The following is a 20,131-nucleotide window of genomic DNA, read 5'->3' on the forward strand; positions in this document are numbered from 1 at the left end:
TATTGTTTATTTGTTTATTTTCTTTCTGACACAGTCCCATCCATGAGCAGGCTTGTATCTACACAAAATTCAGTTTTGGCCTCCTTTTGCTTATCTGTTGTCCTTTCCTTTTATAATATTCCACAGTATGGCATAAACCTTATCTCCAAACAAAATGTTCCAAAGTAACATGCTATTTTTATGGAATCATGCAGGTGACATGCCACCTGCAGAAAGTTACACAGTGTTGCTTTAATATGGTTTGAATTAAAAATATTAATTAATGTATTTAATATTATATATTTACCTGTTTTTGCCTGGTGTATTTTTTTCATTTCAAGACAAAATATCTACACTTTTAAAAGCCTTAATAAAACATGAACACACACACACATATATATATATATATATATATATATATATATATATATATATATATATATATATATATTTTTTTTTTTTTTTTTTTTTTTTTTAAGAAGGACTCAGACTTAGAAACTACTTATTTAACTATTACTTAATCCTCTTAATTAATCCTACTAACTCCTTGCCCTCATGTCTTCATTCAACATCAGCATGAAACATTCTTAATAAACAATTTGTTAATTATGAATTAGGTTTTTGTCAATGCTTTATTAAGTCTAATTAAGGTTTATTTGTCACAAAGTGGTAACATCTAAACTAGTCAAAAGTTCTGTGAATTTAACTAACAGCAGTGGCGTTAAACTGGTCCTATGCCGTTTTCTTCTGTGTGTTTCAGACGACATAGGAAATCTAACTATTTTGCAGCCGACCAAAGATTATGTTTTCAACGTGAAACAAGGTAATATCCTCTTTGTAATTGTCTACACATATACACAAATAACAACATTGTATAAAATGTATTTATAAAGGACTTCTTGATAGACTGCTTGAATATCTCACTTGCTTGTCTAAAATCGATACAGGAACTTTTAATATAAGATCTCATGACTGTCTACATCTAAAAACTGGCCGCACAAGAACTGAAATGGGAAAAAAAGCTTTTGGTTATGTTACTTCCCAAAAATGGAATATATTTCAAAAACATGCAAAACTGGATAGATTGGTGCCACTAATGCACTTTAATAATCTGCTGGTGAACATTCATAATCACACCTGCTCCTGTATTTATTTGTTTTAAATGGAGGTATGTAGTTATTAGGTTTTTTTTTAATTTTTTTTATGTTTGGGTTTTTTTTTCTGCATTTTAAACAGGACACCCATGAAAAGGAGGGTCTGAGTGATCTCAAAATAAAGAAAGTTCACTTGGGTATGGTCCAGTGATGGGGCAGGACAGACGTATAAGATAACAGATCTCTTTTGTGCAATTTCAATATTCTAAATAGATTATAGTGTTGCCCACAAACCCAGTTCAGACTTCAGACTGGTGCATGCCATAGTTTCCATGATCAAAATGCTTCATCTGCTTTGCTTAAGTGTAAATGCGGTGGATGACCTGGCTGGAGAGGCCATTAGTGCAAATTGGCAGCCATGATTCAGTTTGCTTGAAGTCGGTTGTGGCTACAGAATAGGCTTAACATGAAGCACCAGAAGATTCTTGAAAAGCGCATTGTAAATCTGTTGTGTTAATAACAAAAAGGCTACTAAGCTAGTAGATGACCCAGCAAATTGAGCAAATTAAGATGTGTAGTTCTGTCAATGCCTTATATCTATCTGAGGATGACTTAGGGTCTACACAGACAATGCACAGCCCAGTTCATTTTATACCAATAAGCGGACTGGTTTTATTTCTTAGAGTCCATTTTAGGCAATAGATTAGACATAACTTTACGGCCACAGACAGGTAAAGTGAATAACACCGATTTCTTGCTAGGTTAAAGATTATGAGAAGTTTGATATCAACCTGTCCACGGACTGAAGGTGGCAATTACTAGTCTTACTACAATCTTGCACAAACATATTACCTATTTGTGTAGATCAATGTTTTTTTTATGTGCATTGTTCCTGATAAAACTAAACTGATTTTGAAAACTAGATGGCTAAATCAGAGGTTCTCCAAAACTGCAGCCTTGTGGGGTGTTCCCAATCATTATCAATCAAGTCTCACCCAATCTCCCAGAATACCTTTTTGGTTTCTGTGTCATACCCATACTGCTCCTCTCCTGACTGCTCCTATAGTGGCTCATTCCTAAATCTTAATTGGTTTTCTGTGGGAGCACCTTGCACAGAGACTGAACATTTCCTAAGTTAATCACACGGTCCGCATTAGTGGATTTTCCCACCCGCTGCTCGTAAAACCGCGGGACCTGAGTTTACGGCCTGTGACTGTTTGATGAATGGCCCTGACACTGTCCCAGGCCATACTCTTAGTTTTAGCCACGACAGCAAGTTTTATCAGCACTGTTTTAAGGGCCAAATATGATTAATTTGCTTTGATTCACAATAAAGCTGCCACATATCAAATGAAGACACAGAGCTCGGGCCAAAGACACACAAAACATAAGCAAAAGGCCCATACATCTAACCCTGATTTCACTTGACATAACCCACTATGTCAGTATCCCCCTCCCTATTACAGTCTACTTTCCAAATACATACGAAAGGTATAAGGCACATTTTATTGTCACCATAGAGACAATGGTTCTCTGCATTTGATGCATTCCTGTATGCCACTGTGGCAACATATCAAGAGCATTGAAATATATTTCCAGATCTTAAGCTAGGCTTGGTTAGGACTAACAAGCTGAAAGACTTGCTTATTGTGTATGTTTTAAGCTTTTAAATGGTCTGTATCCATAGACTGTATATATAAATAGATAAAGCTAACCTGCTGGTCTCTGCATTCCAAATAGGAAGTGAGTTTCTAGCTCCATCAACTAGAATTCACTCAAACTATCTTTCTCCATAACTGCTGCTGTAAGGCTCGTCATTTTGGTCTTAAAATGTTCATAATAAAAAAATGTGCTGTACATGATCCTGGTGTTTTTATTTCACTATTGTGTCCATAAAACTAGAAATGAACATTAATAACAGACAAATCAGGCACCTTCTTTCCCCAAGGTTGCTCCTGTTAGCATTAGCAAGTTTTGATTGACAGTGTTGCTAAGCGGCCACTGGGTGCTAAACCAGTTTGTGTAGATTTTGTTAACTGAGAAAAAAAAATAGACTGAAAGACATAACCTATGCATTTTACAAAGCTTTCTGTTGGGTAATAACTAATACAGAGTGTACTGACAGGGTCAATCGTTTTCATCAGCCTAAGAATCATGGGAAACAGCTGCCTGATACTATGCCACTTGATTCACTGTCATGGTGCATTTTCAAGAGTGAGATTACAGCACAATGAAGGTAGAAATGGGAACTTTGTGGAAACTACATGAGACTATCCCAGACAGTTGTTTCTGTGTCATGGTGCGATATCATGGTTTTGGAAAGGACAAAGTGGACCAAGCAAAAGGTCACACTGAAACATGTTGCTCAACATTAGTAAAAAAAAAAATATATATATATATATATAATGTAATATTGTTTATTTATTTATTTATTTTATAACATTTACTTATGTGAAGCACTTTGGTCAACTGACGTTTAAATGTCCTATTTAAATAAACTTGAATTTAATTGGTTATTAAATTGTTTATTGTGCAGATGAAGAAGCACGTCTCGTCTGTACAGCTCTGTTCCCGTATCTAAACACTCCGTGGGAAATGTGGTGGACTATTGACGGCAAAACTGTGGAGCAGTTCAATGACCCGAGGTTCTCTAAAACAGCCAGGTACAAAACACTCACACTTAAGGTGTATGCATCACACTTGAGCTGTATGCATTACACTTGAGCTGTATGTATTACACAAGGCCTGCAGTGATTAATTGGAATAATCATGACTGTTCAACTATTAAAATTGTATTTTAATAATTGCAATTGGTAGCTGCTTTAAATGCAGGTGTTTGCTGTAAATTAGTTACTAATAGAAATGATCAGATTCAGCATTTGTGAATTTACCTTTTGAATATTTCATGTCAAAGTATAATGTAATCAATGGAGATTTTCCCTCATTTGGCAGTATGACATGATCATGTTGGCAATTAAAATAATTGTTAGTTGCAGCCTTAAATTACAGATTATCTCTTTCTTTAATTTTTCACATATATGTTTTGTGTGATTTCTGTAGAAGACTGAAGGAGGACTATGGGGATCGTACAGAGCAGAGTGTCTTGATCATTCAGGATTTCCAGAGGGACGATTTGAACCGAGAGTTTAACTGCTCTGTGAAGAACGGCTGGGGCAACATGACCCTGCGCGCCAACCTCAAACTCGAAGGTGAGATGTCAGCATTGCATATTATTATATTATGTATAGTATTATTCTTTGGAAGAGTGTTTCCCAACCAGGGGTACGGGGACTGATGGAGGTATGATTTTATATGGAGTTAATATAATTAATTGAGATTTAGAAGCAGAACCACTCTTCAACCTCCTCCTGCTCCTCTCTCGAACCACAGCTGGGGAGGCGTTACATGCCTAAGACAGAGCCCCCATCTTGAGTGTCTACCCACGCTCCACATCTATTCATATGGTCAATACATATCTTTACCGTATACCATTGTTGTGGTCCTTGCTAGTGACAGAAAGTTGGAAATTAATAGTATTTGAATATTCAGCATTTTTTATAGCACATCTTATGTTAATGTTTCTGTAGGATATGTAGACATAAATATAATTAAAATAAGAAAATATGATTACAATTTGCAATATATGGATTTTTTTTATTACTAAAACAACACCAATACACAATAGAGTGGTACTTAAAGTGAGACAACACAGGACAAAATGGTTGGGACAAAAAGAGGACCATGTGGTAGCCTACTAAATAAACAATTTGATAGGCCTTTTCAGCCTTTATTAAAATTGAATTCTCTCAACTGGACAAAAGATGTTTTGCCATTCATCCAAGTGACTTCTTCAGTTCTGGTCAAAATGCTCCAGCAGTTTACGTTGCATTTCTTTTTTGGTATGTCTTCTACTGAGAAGAAAAAAAGAAAAAAAAAAACAGTTAAAACTCCCTACATTGCATTATTACGTTTACATAATACGTTACGTATTATGTTTAGGTCAGGGGTTCTTAACCTCTTTGACCTTGGGGCCTGACTTTTTCTGTGCAAAGTAACCCGGGACCCAATCTCATATCAAATGCATTATAGTATACTGATTCTGGGACCCTCAAGGAGGTGGTCGTGGTCAAGGTGGTCGTGGCCCTACTTTGGGCCCAGGTCCTATGGTTAAGAATCACTGGTTTAAGCTACTATTGGTGCCACAGTTGTTCTGGGACTGTCTTCCATTGGAGTTAGAAAATTTACACTGCCTTCTGATTACCACCAATAATGACTGCATGTAAAATAAATGATAAATACATACTCAGTTACACATACATAGCAATAAAATCTTCAACCATACAAATATACACAATTTTTACACTAATGTCATTCCTTAACCGTTCATGTTATACAGTGATGAATATTTAACATTTTCCTTAGAGATTTCAGACTCAAATGCTGGTATTGCTCATGTATTCTGTCTCTTCAGTCTCCCTGCCCTCACTGGAGCTTGGCTGTGGTCTCGGAGTCACGCTCTTCCTCATGCTCCTCCTCTTCATCATTTATCACGTGTTCTGGCTCGAGCTGCTGCTGCTCTACAGGTCCTGGTTTGGCACAGATGAACGACACACAGGTGAGTACTGCCAGAGGACATTTAAACAGGTCTCTTTTAGGCTTATGGGACAGATGAATAGTGACAGGACATTAAGAGCAGAGAGTTGGAGTGTGCACTGGTTTAACACTATAGTGGCAGATGCTATCGTCACCAATAAAGCGCGGTTGCGGACTTTCCATTATTTTATCTCCACAACCAATTGTTCTGTCATGTAAATTCAAACGGCGTCTCAAAGCAGAGGCATGGGACTATTTAAATATTTTACCGTCCTTATGGTAATTTGTGTCCATTGTCCCTCAAAGGTGACAATTAGAGCGCAGATGCCGCTGGGATTTTCCCAGTCACTTATTTGGTATGTCAAAGAAAAAATATGGATGGATATGTAAAATAGAGGTAGTTGTGTGAAAAAATGCAGTACATTCTGATACTTCCTTTAACATGATTTTTATGGCTAAAAAAATAAAAGTCCAGGCGAACTATACAGCTCTATATTGTGCTCAGTCTTTAAAGGGTTAAGCCCACACAATGTAAATATGCACTACAGATAAGCTATTATCAAATACACTAGTGCAAAAAGTCACCTGTTAGAAAAAACATAACATACTGGTTGAGTCTACCTCCGGCCAAATGTAAAATTCTTTAGTCATGTTAGGGTCTGACTAAATACACAATTGCATAAATGCATTGCTAATAATGAACTGTTTTTCACCATTTCCTCTATAACATGACCTCAACTTAGAGGTCGGTTAGGGTTAGGGGTTAGTGTTAAGGTTGAATGGGAGGGGGGAGATTCAGACTCAGGGTAAAACATTAGAACAAAGTTGAGAGTCGTGTCGTATGCAGTAGTTTTGGAGCAGGTTGTGGGTCATGAGGTCAGAGGCTGGGGTGTTCGTATCGGTCAAGGCGAGCTGGATCTGAGCCTGAGGTGTTCGTACTAGTCGTGCAGAGCTGGGTTGGAGGTGGAGGTGCAGAATAGTTCCAAGGGGTGGGATCTGGCGAAGAATGAGCAATAACCAGCTGAGTATTGAGATCATAAATGCAAAAACTAGACAGAGCCAAGCAGAACAGTACCATGGTGGATACACGGTCGAATAAACCAGAGAATGACATGAAAGGATGACTTGTGGAAATACAGGAAGAGGACTAGACGATCTGGCAACCTCTCTAACAATCTTCAGCCCCTTTGTACTCCAGATGCTGAGGCTTGATTGGAGATCGGCTGCAGGTGTGTACTGGGTAGTGCCAGAATCTCCACCCAAAAGGAAGGGGGTTAAACAGCACAGAACACACAAAAAAACCAAATCCTGACAGGTTATCAAGTATCAATTGTATTATCTATAATCAAAACTATTAAAAATGAGACAGAAACATCTAGTTTAATCTTCCAAATAAGGGTATAAAGTAATATATATCTGTTATATATTTGTTTTGTTTGATAATTTTAAGGCTTTTTGTACTTGAGCGTCAAGCAAGACATTTACAGCTACATTTTAGCACGTTTCTGATGCATTTTTGTCAGTTTTGCCCAGCCTTACGTCATCTTATGAATTACTTTTAGATACCAAACTAGTTTAACCAAACATATAGTTTTCCACAATTTTTCTTTCATTCTTTAATTCGCCTGTCAATAACACACACTGGCATTTGGTATACAATTGTACAGAAAGTGACCTTTTTTCTCACAGGATAAGATCAGTTCCCAGTAACACTATAGTCAGCTATGTTTCCACTCGATAACACCCAGCTTCCTGTACAGAATGATAAATATATTTCTTTTCATGTTTTTTTTTTTTTGTTTTGTTTTTTTAACAGACGATAAGGAGTTTGACGTGTACATCTCATATGCGCGAAACACCGAAGAGGAGCAGTTTGTCCTATCCACGCTCAGAAGTGTCTTGGAAAATGACCTGGGATACTCTGTGTGTATCTTTGACCGGGATAGTTTACCAGGAGGAAGTGAGTTTATCTACAGAACACCTGAATTACCCATAACACCACATTACATTAACCCATTCCCTCATTAACATATATTGTACTGTGGAAGGATGTTGTGACTTGAACTGACTGATTTGAACACACTAGGGTGACCATCTGTTCATCTGCCATTTAAGCCACTGTCCCACCTCCCACTAGGGAATGTCCCGTCTTCATTGACTGATTGATTGATTGATTTTGGTTTATTTGAATAGGGATGGTTTAAAAAAAAAAAATCTAAAACATCTGTACAAAACATTTGTAGCACACCAGCCTGATGAATGCATCATGAATGAATGCTTATAGCCTGAGCTAATTTACAACACTTTTTAACTTACAACACAGATAAATAAGTGGGATGACACTGATGCAAGACAACTACAATACCGGACACAGAGTCACATCTTAAGGCAAATAGCATAGGCAAGGCAAGGCAAGTTTATTTGTATAGCACAATTTGTACACAAAGTAATTCAAATTAAAACAGAAGAGTGCAGAATAAAAACCTTTCAGCCGTATGCACAGCTAAACCGAACTGTTTTGAGCCTGGATTTAAACATTGTCAAAGTCGAGGCCTGTCTCACATCTTCAGGAAGACTGTTCCAGGTTTTAGTTGCATGAAACTGAAACGCCAATTCCCCATGTTTAGTCTTGACTCTGGGCACCAGCAGGGGGGCAGTCCCTGAATTCCTCAGAGTGCGAGATGGTTCATATGACTCTAACATTTCAGAGATGTACTTCGGACCTAGGCCATGGAGAGACTTATACACAAGCAGAGCTGCTTTAAAGTCTATTCTTTGAGCTACAGGAAGCCAGTGCAGAGACCTGAGTACAGGACTGATGTGCTCGTACTTTCTGGTTCTAGTCAGGAGCCGAGCAGCAGCGTTCTGGATGTATTGCAGCTGTCTTAACACACGTTTGGAGAGGCCAGTGAGCAGGCTGTTACAGTAGTCTAACCTACTGGAGACAAATGCATGGATAAGTCTCTCTAAGTCTGGCTTTGACAGTATACCTTTGATTTTTGCAATGTTTTTTAGGTGGTAAAATGTTGCAGATGTTACTGATTTGATGTGGCTGTTAAAGTTCAAGTCTGAGTCCATTATTACCCCTAGATTTCTAGCCTGATTTGAAGGTTTTAGAGAGAGAGACTGGAGGTGACTGCTAACACTTTCTGTATGTTTCTGTGGGCCAAAGATGATAACTTCACAGGTCAGGGACACCTTATCTGAGACACACTTTCCAATTTCACAAAGTACTCCCTGTTTTCTAGATAGGACTTGAACCACTTTAGTGCCGTACCAGAGATGCCCACCCAGTCCTCTAGTCTCTGTAAGAGGATCCCATGATCCACAGTGTCAAAGGCAGCACTCAGATCTAACAGGATCAAGACTGAGACTTTGCCTGCATCAGTGTTCAGGTGGATGTCATTTGTCACCTTGATAAGAGCAGTCTCAGTGCTGTGGTGGGGTCTAAACCTGACTGGAAGATATCAAAGGAGTTGTTCATTTGGCGAAAATTAGTAAGCTGTTGGTAAACAACTTTTTCAAGGACTTTGCCTAGAAACAGCAGATTAGAGATTGGTCGGTAATTGTTTAACATTGTGGCATCAAGACTGCTCTTCTTTAGGAGAGGCTTGATAACCGCACTTTTCAAATCTCTTGGGACTGTTCCAGATTGAAGTGACATGTTAACTATGCAAGTGAGTGGTGACAGCAGACTGTTGAGCACAGACTTTAGAAATTTAGTGGGTAACACATTGAGGCAGCATGTAGATGAACTTAGACTGGTGACAATCTCTTGAACAGTTTTGTCAGTTACAGGTGCAAAGTGAGTCAGCTCTAAGTGTCTAGGTGGGTGCTGGGTTGTTATTTGCGTAGTGGAATTGAACTTTTATTGAATTTTGAATTTTTAATGCTCTGAACCTTGTCATTAAAGAATACTGGAAAACTCATTGCACTTAGATGTGGAAATTAGTTCTAACAGTAGTGGAGCTGGTGGGTTTGTTAATCTGTTTACTGTTGCAAACAGGACACAAGAGTTGCTACTACAACTTCCAGTAATGTCAGAAAAATACCTTTGCCTTGTTCTACATAAAGTGTGGTTGTGCATATGCATCTTTTCTCTGTATATCTCATAATGAACCTGGAGCTTTGACCCGCTTGGCCCTCCGGCTTTTCTGTGCCCTGACCGAGTCATCATTCCTCCATGGCGCTTTCTGCTTATATTTAACCATTTCAACCTTCATCGGGGCAATGGTGTCCAGAACATTTAAAACACTTGAAGTCACAGAGTTCAACAAATCATTGACATTAGAACATGAGGCATTTTCAAAGTGCATCATTTCCAAGAACAGTGCACCTGTTTTATCATTTATGTGTTTCCTTCGAACAACAGTAGGACCAGCCGCTGGTTTGGGAATAACAGACAGGTCAGAGAAGACACAGAAATGATCAGACAGAGCAACATTCATCACACTGACATTTGAAATATTTACTCCTTTAGTGATAAGCAGGTCCAGAGTGTGTCCTCTGTTGTGGGTGGGCTCGCTGATGTGCTGAGTTAGACCAAAGGTTTCAAGGACAGAACTGAGTTTAATGTTTCTGTCAAACACATTATCCACATGCACATTAAAATCACCTGTAATGACTACGACTGAAAGCATCTCAGTAAAATCATCAATAAAACTCAGACAGTGCTGGGGAGGTTTGTATATGACTAAGTAGAGTATGGAGGGGGGTTGTTTTAGCTCCATTTTAAAGGAAACATACTCAAAAGATGAAAACACCCCAAATGATAATCTGTGAGTAACTAAATTATCTCTAAAAAATGCACCACCTCCACCTTTTTTGTTTACTCGTGTTTCAGATTCAAATTTAAAGTTGGGTGGACTTGATTAGACTAGAATTGCATTGTTTTTGTCGAGCCATGTTTTGGTTAAAAACATAAAATCAAGAATAAAAGAGGAAATAAAATCATTAATTAATGATGTTACATAAAGATCTGACATTGAGTACAGCAAGTTTCAGATTAGTTTCAGTAGGACTGGATCCTATCTTCTTACAAGGAATGTGAACTAGATGTCTCTGATTGGACAGTCTAATTGTCCTTCTGTTAATCAGTCTATGTGGTGTAACTGTAGATATAGCTCCATCACAGGGCCTCAGCATGATATTATCTTTATCATGACTGTATGTCCTGAGACAGCAGAGGCCCTGTGTGTCCTAGCTCTTTGTGATAACAGCTCTGGGGGAGGGCAGGGAAGGGCGAGCTGGGGGAAGTTTAGGTGAGGGACCAGGTGAGGGCCAAGGAGGTGGGTACGGGGTGGGTAGTATAGTTGATGCCAGAACTCTTGATCGCACTATATTAGGTGTGAGAGGAGCCATCTTAATTCCTGATCTGATGAGGCTTTCTAGATGGTTGGGAAGGGCCATAGGTGAAGGTGGGGAGGAAAAAGAGTGAGGAGTCCCTAGAGGGAGTAGATGTAGGAAAGGGGGCCCAGGGCTGGTCTGTTGGCAGGGGAGGTGATGGGGGTGCTGCTGGGGCTGAAACCTCTATTGGGGCTGTCACAGACAGCTTCAAGGCTTGTGACGAGGGCCCTAGGGGAAGTGATGCTGGAGATGAATCCTTCACTTGGGAGGGTGGTGCTGCTGACTTTTTCTCTGGGGGAGATGGTTGTGGTGCTGGTGGTGACTCTTTCACTGGGGGAGGTGGTGGTTGTAGTTGCGGTGCTGCTGGTGCTGCTGGTGCTGCTGACACATTGGCTCCGTCTCTGGCTGGCACAGCAAGAATGCTTCACGCATTCTTTTTTTCTCTCACTGGGCCAGGACCCTGTCCAGGCCGGTTTCTCAGAGCGTGGAGGAGGTTATCTGTCAACACTCTCACTCCACCTCTGCTCAGGTGCGGGCCATTTCCCTTGAACAGGTCCTCTCGTTTCCAGAACAGATCAAAGTTCTCAATGTAATGCAGTCCTCTGGATACACATTCGTTGAACAGCCATGTGTTCAGCTGAAGCAGCTGAACACAATTGTAAAATTAGTTCATCTTCCTTCTGTCTATGCTAAGAAGAGGTCCATTGATGAATGTCTTAACCTCCATTTTATCAAGCTCCCCAAATAATATAATGAACTTCTTTTTTAAGAATTCAGTCTCATTCATTCTGGTGTCAACTGCACCCACGTGCACAATCAGCTGTTTAGCTCCTTGATATGTTGACAAAACTTTTGGCAGGAGTTTTGTAATCTCAGAGACAGTGTGACTGGGGTAAGAGCAGGTTTGGATTCCTCTGTGGCTCACATCTCTGATGGCACCATCTCCTAGCAGCAGCGTATCTCTGACCTTGACGTTTGGCATAGATCGCCTTTCTGCCACTGCTCTTTTGCCAACTTCATTGCTCATGTTTTGTGACAAAAATCCATTTTCTGTTTGTATATTAACATCAACATCAGTCTGTGACAGTGGCAAAAATCTGTTTGTAAGTTGTATTTTGGGTGATGTAACTATATTAGCATTGCCTCTTATCACTTGTTGCATTGGCTTTTCATTCTTGTCTTTACAAAATTTTGGAAAAGACACCGTATCACTCAGGTTTAAGTTGAAAGTAGCAGTTTTTTCACCCTCTTCTTTGAAAGTAACTGTGGGTTGCTTACCACTGGAAGTCACAGGGAGCGTCTGGTGAAGTCCTTTTTCAGATTCTAAAACAAATATCCATGCTTGTAACTCATTCATTTGTTGTTGATAGTTCCGACAGCGTTCGCAGAAAGAATTCCTTTGGTTTCTTCCCCCGGACATGTCGCTGGCTCGTCAGAAATTTGGTTAAAAAATGTAAAAATGGTTTAAAAGTCTTGGTTTACTTAAAAGACAATCATTAACTAAACAAATCTTCCAGCACTGGAAGAGGTAAAATGATTTAAAAAGTAAGTAAAGAAGGAAGCTGCAGGACTAAGCAAGGTTTGTGTCTGCACTCTTCAGAAGCAGGAAGTCAATAGCATAACATTATATCTTCATATATTATATTTGGACGTCCTGGGTTTCAGGGTTGTAATATTTGTAATTTGTAATTTCAATCTCTCTGTGCATTGCAATTGATAAAAACAAAAAACAATCATAGGCCATATTGTAGTTATTATCCATGATCCATGATGAGTCCATGTCGGACCTACAGTTTGAAATGGTCACCCCAAAAGACACAATCTAAGTCAAATAAGAGAAAGAACATTTAACATTATGATACTTTAGGTCTTCCTCAGTGCTGTATCTTCATTCATCCTTCCATTTGAGTCATTTAGGTTAAATAAAGATGGACTGGTGTAATTCTGTTGCCATTTCTAAGAAGAGAAATGAAAGTGTCTTACAGAAAATATGGCTCTTTGCCAATGTAGTAACTGACACATGTGAGATATGGATCTCAAAAACTTTCAAATACACAGAGTTATGGAGAAAATCTGCATTTTTTATCTTTAATCTTGTGTGGATGGGTGTTTTTAAAAATTAAAATATAGAGGGGGTGAATGACAGAAAGTGAGCTCTTAGTTGTAATATTAAAGGGTACATATTGTGTAAAATGTATGAACTTGATTTCAACAGCATTTCCTCATAAACTTGCTCAAAGTTTTATTTCGATTGCTTCATGCAGGTTTGAATAATCTGCAATTTGTATTGTAATATTTGTCTTATATTCAAGGCCTATATTTAAGACCTATATTCAAGGCCTATATTCAAGGCCGTAGAAGATTTTCTATTTTCATCTACCCCACGTACAGCTTATTAACTTATTTTTCACCTTATTCTGTAAGTTGCCTTGACAGCAACTAAGTTGTATGTGGACTACAAAGCTATTTTAAAACCTTACAGAGAATTTGTGTGTTGTTGGGTTGTTGGTCACATGAACTTTGAACATATTACACTAATCACCTTACTTTATATCATATTTTAATAGCAAACCTTTTCTCAAATTCTCCATTGAAATGAATGGGATACCTGCTTAACCGGAATTGCCACCACAAAGAAAGTGCACTTTAAGTATTTAGAGGCAAAAGTGGGCATGGCCGAATAAAGTCAATGCTCCAAAGCATAAAATTGTAACATAAACTCAAATTAATTATTTTTTGGGCAATTGTCCCAACTCTTCCAGCCCAGTTCATCTTTAAACCTTCCATTCTCCATCCTCACTCATCCCTCTCTCCCACAGCCATCACAGATGAGACTCTGAGTTTTGTGGCACGCAGTCGGCGCCTCCTGGTGGTCATCAGCCCCGGTTACGTCTTGCGGGGGTCCCAGGCGTTGCTGGAGCTCAAGGCTGGGATCGACGGCATGGCCCTGGGTGGGCACCTGAGGGTTATTCTGGTGCAGTACCGTCCTGTAAAGAGACAGATGTGGGTGAGAGAGCTGAGGAGGGCCCGGGTGGCATTGGTGTTGGTTCGTTGGCAGGGGGATGAGTCCAAACAGCTCACGTCTCGCTTTTGGAAGAGGCTGAGAGTGGAGTTACCTTTGCAGAGGAAAGCTGAGGAGACAGAGGGGGGTGGTAAGGATGTAGCTCTGATGAGAATGAGCAGTCAAAACTCTCAAAGCTCTCAAACTGGACTCATCTCACAGACAACCAAGAGCCCGCAGACTGTGTACAACTACGCAGCGTGACATCTGCTGTACTCATATTCATGTGTTACAGAATGATGAGAAATTAGGACTGTTGCCATAGCAATTAACAATTTAAACTAAATATTACATCTTTTCACTGTACTTTGTTCAAAATACTACTGTATAGAATTCTAAGATGGAACACTGGAAATGGAAATGTGATTGACCAATATATTGCACATTATCACTAGTTTATATCTACAGTACGTGCTCAGTGTCAAGCACCACTGGGCAGGGGAAGCTTAAGTATTCAAGTAACTGTGCTTACTTTGTCTGTGATTTAATTGTGAAAAGTTTTCAGTTTTTCTCAAACAAGGTATAAAATGCTGAGATATGATATCAGCCAAAGCAACAACATTTTGCTGGGCTGATATTTGCAAGTACTTGTATTGGTGAACTTTTCTGTTTAAAAAGTCCCTAAATTTAAATTTAATTTCCATTTTCAAACAAGGACCATTAGCTAGAGAAAGAGTGTTGCAGACAATCAAAAGCCCAAAGATTGATTTCAAAAGCTGTATGAACACAGAGCCTTAAACATGATCACAACTTCTCAACACAAAATATATATGCACAGAAATACTTTTTGCCTACAAGAGTTTAGTGAGGTTTTTTTTTTAAATTACAAATACAGCAGGACCATACAGTATTGAGGGTAACATAATAGGACAATTCATTCTTTAGTCTAATCATTTTTGCACAAGATTTACATTAGATTTTACATTTACATTTTAATCCTTGGACTAACCTGACTTGCTACAAAGCCCGTTTTATCAACAACAATTTACTTGTTAAAGTATGAATTATTAATTATTATTATTATATTATTAATTGCAATGCAGCTATAGCTTTTATCTGCTTTTCTAACCCACACTAACACAAGACTAGGACCATAATATATGGACTTAGCACTCAATTTCACGTGTCATGTTTATACTGTTAATATGCAATATATCTACTGTTTATGAGACACTTTTATAACTTTTTAATTTTACTTTATATAAACCTGAGGTATTTTAATTGTATAAGGGAGATATGTTGTAACAATGTATTTTTGTTATCTTATAAGTTACCATAGACGTCTGAAAATAACTGCATTCATAACATAAGTTGATTCGTAGTTTGTCCATAGATGGTAATAATTACATTATAAGTATATTATTATGTCCAAAACCACGTTTAGTTATAGCGTTTTCAACAACAGTGAACAGTCTTGACCAGGGTGAATCTCCTTTCTATGGATTCAATGTTGTCTGTATGCCAAAATGTATGGAATTATGTGTGTTGTGGAAAAATTACAATTCCAGATGAATAATAATCCATTTGCGAAGCCCAGTGAGTTTTGAAATACAAAAAAGGTTTATTCTTTGTTATAGCAGATATAGACAGCACAGGGCCCAGGCCTGCCCTGGCGACAGACTGGTAGCCTTTCAGCATCCTGAGTCTCTCCTAGAGCATCTCTCACCCTGGTCCTTAGTCTCCCTTCCTTCCCTAATCCCCCTGAGCATCTGAGCTCCGAGTATTTATACCAGAATGACAAAGTTGCATACATTTCAAAGCAGAGTGACTTTTGTTTCATACCCATACGATAATGCACTTTTACACTTGGACAGGTACAACAACATAGAGATTCCTGTAGGATGGAGACAGAGCCTTCACACATGTTAATGTCTGGTCTGGGTCTGACACGCTGACACAAATCAAATGCTTTTAAAGACATACAATGAGAATATTTTCTTCACAAAATGAATATACTTACATTTTCATCACACTTTTTCTCTTTTGATTATTCATTAATCATACTTCATAAACAATCATTGTCACAAACATACACAGAAACGTTAATTGTTGTGGTCCAAAACACATCTGAGCACGGAGGGACAGAGTAGGGGAGACTAAAGACTCGGGGAAGAGATGCTTTAGGAGACACTCGGGACGCCAAAAGGCTACCAGTCTGTGGCAAGCTCAGGCCTGGGCCCTGTCTTGACGGTATCTTCTGTAACTACGAATAAACCTTTTTTGTACTTCACAAATGGATTACTTTTCATCTAGAATTGTAATTTTTCCACAACAATGTGTAATATATATTTTATATATTTCTATATCATTATCCTTAAATGGCTGCACTTTAAGCTTCGGAGCAATATTGGCTTTTTTATATTGTCGTCAGTGTTAATTCAGAGCTACTTCAGCTTAATTTATTTAATGCATCTTTATTTATACAGGGAGAGCCAATGACAGTACTCAGACTTTTTATGAGCACCCTGTTAAAATACAGAACAGTACAACCAAAAATAAAATAAAACAAAATAACTACATGAGCAAGTTTAAAACTTTAAAAAACAGTGCGGTGTAGGTGTGATTATAAATGTGCAGATTATTAAAGTTCATTAGTGGCACCAAAGTATTTAGTTTTCATTTCCTGGAAATTTATTCCAATTTTGGGAAGCAAAATAACCAAAAGCTTTTTCCCATTTCAGTTCTAGTGTGGCCAGTTTTTAGATGTAGACAACTATTGAGGTTGTTATTGTGTTAAAAGTTCCCATATCAAAGTTCAACAAGCAAGTAGGATATTCAAGCAATCTATCAAGAAGTCTCTTATAATATATTTTATATAGTGTTGTTCTCTTCTGACAGATAGTGATGGCCAACTTACTTTTTCATAGAGTGTACAGTGTTTGGTTTAAATTCTGCACCTGCTATGGAGCGAAGGGCTGAGTGAAAGAATATATCTAAAGGTTTCAAAGTAGAGGCTGCATGTAGATTATATCTTCATAATCTAGTTGGAAAAGGTTGCTTGAACAATTTATTTTCAGTAATTCAATGGGATGCAGTTTTTGTTTCTAGAATATAACAATAATTTATATTTTAAATGGTTACATAATTTTGAGATATGTATTTTAAGACTTACCGGTAAATATTTTTAGAAAAAAAATCATATACTTCATTCAATGATAATTTAAGATTTTTGAGGGAATTTTGGATTTCATTCAAATATTGCTGCAGTTTTTAATTTGCCTGATCTGCAGCGAGAGCGCAATAGCGTTGTCTGCATATAAATGTATGAGGTTTTTCTATTAAATTGCAACCAATTTATTAACTAATTAATAAATATAGTAAAAAGTAGTGGTATTACACAATCTCGTTTCTTGTTTCAAGAGCTGTGAAAATGTCATTTAAAACTAGTATTTGCCGTGACCTCCCTATGCCCTTTTCTCAAGCCTGGCTAATAAGACTTCAAAAGGTCTAGTTGGAATAGAAATTAGTTATGTGAGATTTCTTACACCATATGGCTTTGCACACACAGAGTATTTTAACATTATTCATTACATTTTATTTAGACATATTACAACTGTCCCAAACACTGCAAATGAGAGCTTTGTTTATCACTGTAATGCTAACCTATTTTAAGCACTTTGTATTTCTGCCATTTCTCTTGTTTATAATTTACAATTAATCTTTATCTTATTTTTAAAGTGTTGTTTGCTTAAATGTATGTACTGCTCAAAGTATTTGGTTTGGGAGAATCACTTGAACACTTTGTCAATAAAATGTTTTACTGTCAAATTCATTTCAACTCCATCTCATCTTCCCATGCATGACATCAGGTAGGGTCACCATTTCAATATTTCATTACTCACAGAGGTAAAATATTTTTCTTTAAATCGTTATAATTATATTTCTACTGTCTAATTGTCACCAGGGTAGACAGGCTTGTATATGTCAGGCTTTGTATCACGTCTGCTGGGATGAAATTTTTTAAATTAATAATTATGCACTTACCTTACTACAACTACTACACTGAAAGCACTACAATAACAGATGTAGTGAGATCAGTCTTACCTCTATTAACAACAAATTATTACAAAATGGATTCTTATTTATGATTAATTGGGGCATTGTGTTATTCACTCCTGACTAATGGTAGCCAGAGCTGCCCTTGGGCTGACTGACACAGATGTGACTGCCAGGGTGGACAGTCTCGTCAACCAATCACTAATCACACTTTACAGTTATTCATTCTAATGTTCAAAGTACTTTAAGTGTCTTGCACTTAATGGGAATAGGATTTGAACCATCAACCTTGGGTAAAGGTAACAATTGACTTCTCCAGCCATTCTTACAAGTCTTAGTAGCTTAGAAAAGGCTATATATTACACTTTGTTGTTTATTAGTGTTATGTATGTATTAATTGTTTTTTCTCCAATGTAGATTTATCTGAGTGTGTGCTTCGGTTGATGCAGAGAAGTAGACGTCTCCTTTTTGTCCTTAGCCCTGAGTTTTTGGCTGAGAAAAGCTTCAGTTTATTCGAATGTCGCCTGGGCTTGTACCTGGAACATGCCCACAAAGCGAACATTGTTACCGTGGGTTATCGTTCTGTTAGCAAACTCCCCTGCGTTGAAGTTGCCCAAATTCGGAAAGCAGCAAGTGTTATGGTAACATGGAGGGGAATGAGATCCGAATCACCACGGTCACGATTTTGGCTGCGTTTACGTTTAGCGCTACCTGTGCGACCCCTAGCATTGGGTCGAAGGATGATTGACAGCACCTCATCCCATTCAGATTTGGCAGCATTTGTGCTTCAAAAACACTATAGAGAAACTGCCAATCAGGGAAGGGCACTCAGGAAGTCATTAGCCAATCAGAGTAGAGGGAGCAGGCAGGCTTCAGCAAATCAGAGTCTGCGTAGAGAGAGACAAGGCATGGTTACAGAGGCAAGGAGATGTTCCGGTTCGGTTGAAGTCGAAACGGAGCAGTCACTTGACCAACAGGAAGTGAGGCATGTTCCTGTCAATCAAAGTGGCCCCGCCCTCATGACAGATGTAACCAATCAGATGGGCGTTGGGTTTCCTGATCTGAAAGTTAGGTCTGAGCCTGTCAATCAAATTAGTCCCACCCACTTGACAGATCTGGCCAATCAGAAGATCTGTGCTCCTGGTATGGACGAGTCGTGTGATCTATCGGCAGTGACATCAACTCCTGTGCATCAAACTGCTGCTGCCCTTTTACCACACCCAGCCAAACAGCTGTGCGGTGGTCCTCCTGATCCCACCCCTTTACGTAACTCTACTGAAACAGATAAGGCAGTTATAGTCTCCACCACTTTTACAAGTGACTCTGCCCACATACTTGACCCCACCCTTTCATCGAAGTCCCCATGTGCGATTCTAACAGACTTACCTCATTGTTCAAACAGTAAAGACCTGGAACCCACCCTGTCCCCTGACTCCTCCCCCTTCACAGACTCCACCCACTCTGAATGTCAACAGGAAGGTGAAGAAATGCAGCAGACCAATACTGCAACATAACAGCCAATGTTATTTTCTTTCTTTTTTTTTATTTTTTTTTTTATTTTCTATTATTTTATATATATTTCAACAGATTTTATAATGCATATTGTGTATTTTAATGTTAATACTGCTTATAATCCTTTAAGTATATGTCTTATTTCTATGTAATTATCATGTTTATCCAATGGAGATCATGTGAATGTGAATTTTTTTTTTACATCAATTATTTAAATGTAAAAAGTGGCATAATGTATTTATTAAGAGCCCATATTTCTTATTTATTAAATGTTGAGGTCAGTGTCCATGCAGAGAAGCTTTGTACGCAATATTTTTATTGTGCATTAGCTTGACCAGCCAGCCAGATTTAATGTTATGGCAAACTTTTTACATGGAAATTATTCATGTCTAATTCATCTCTGAAGTATTTAAGTGAGGTGAAATATTTAATCAAGTATACATTGTCAGACCAATTTGTTTTCTGATTGCGTATCTATTCAAAAGCGTTGATGCACCTACTCCTAATACACCTTGAAAATCCAACCAAGGACTTGAATCATTCTTTAGTA

General features: G+C 38.2%; 1 protein-coding gene across 2 annotated transcripts in view; it reads left to right on the top strand.

Annotated features, from left to right (window-relative positions):
* LOC117379849 (interleukin-1 receptor accessory protein-like) overlaps positions 1-14,413 on the top strand; it is a 51,660-nt gene extending 37,247 nt beyond the window's left edge. For both annotated transcript variants that reach the window (XM_055226153.1, XM_055226154.1), the window contains 6 exons: positions 740-802; positions 3,610-3,736; positions 4,134-4,282; positions 5,545-5,688; positions 7,483-7,626; positions 13,832-14,413. In XM_055226153.1, coding sequence (XP_055082128.1) covers positions 740-802; positions 3,610-3,736; positions 4,134-4,282; positions 5,545-5,688; positions 7,483-7,626; positions 13,832-14,277 — 1,073 coding nt within the window. In that variant the 3' untranslated portion in view covers positions 14,278-14,413. The remainder of the gene's footprint in view (positions 1-739; positions 803-3,609; positions 3,737-4,133; positions 4,283-5,544; positions 5,689-7,482; positions 7,627-13,831) is intronic.
* Positions 14,414-20,131: the final 5,718 nt, after the last annotated feature.

The sequence above is a fragment of the Periophthalmus magnuspinnatus genome, chromosome 13 (assembly GCF_009829125.3).
Source record: "Periophthalmus magnuspinnatus isolate fPerMag1 chromosome 13, fPerMag1.2.pri, whole genome shotgun sequence".
NCBI classification, from domain to species: Eukaryota; Metazoa; Chordata; class Actinopteri; order Gobiiformes; family Gobiidae; genus Periophthalmus; species Periophthalmus magnuspinnatus.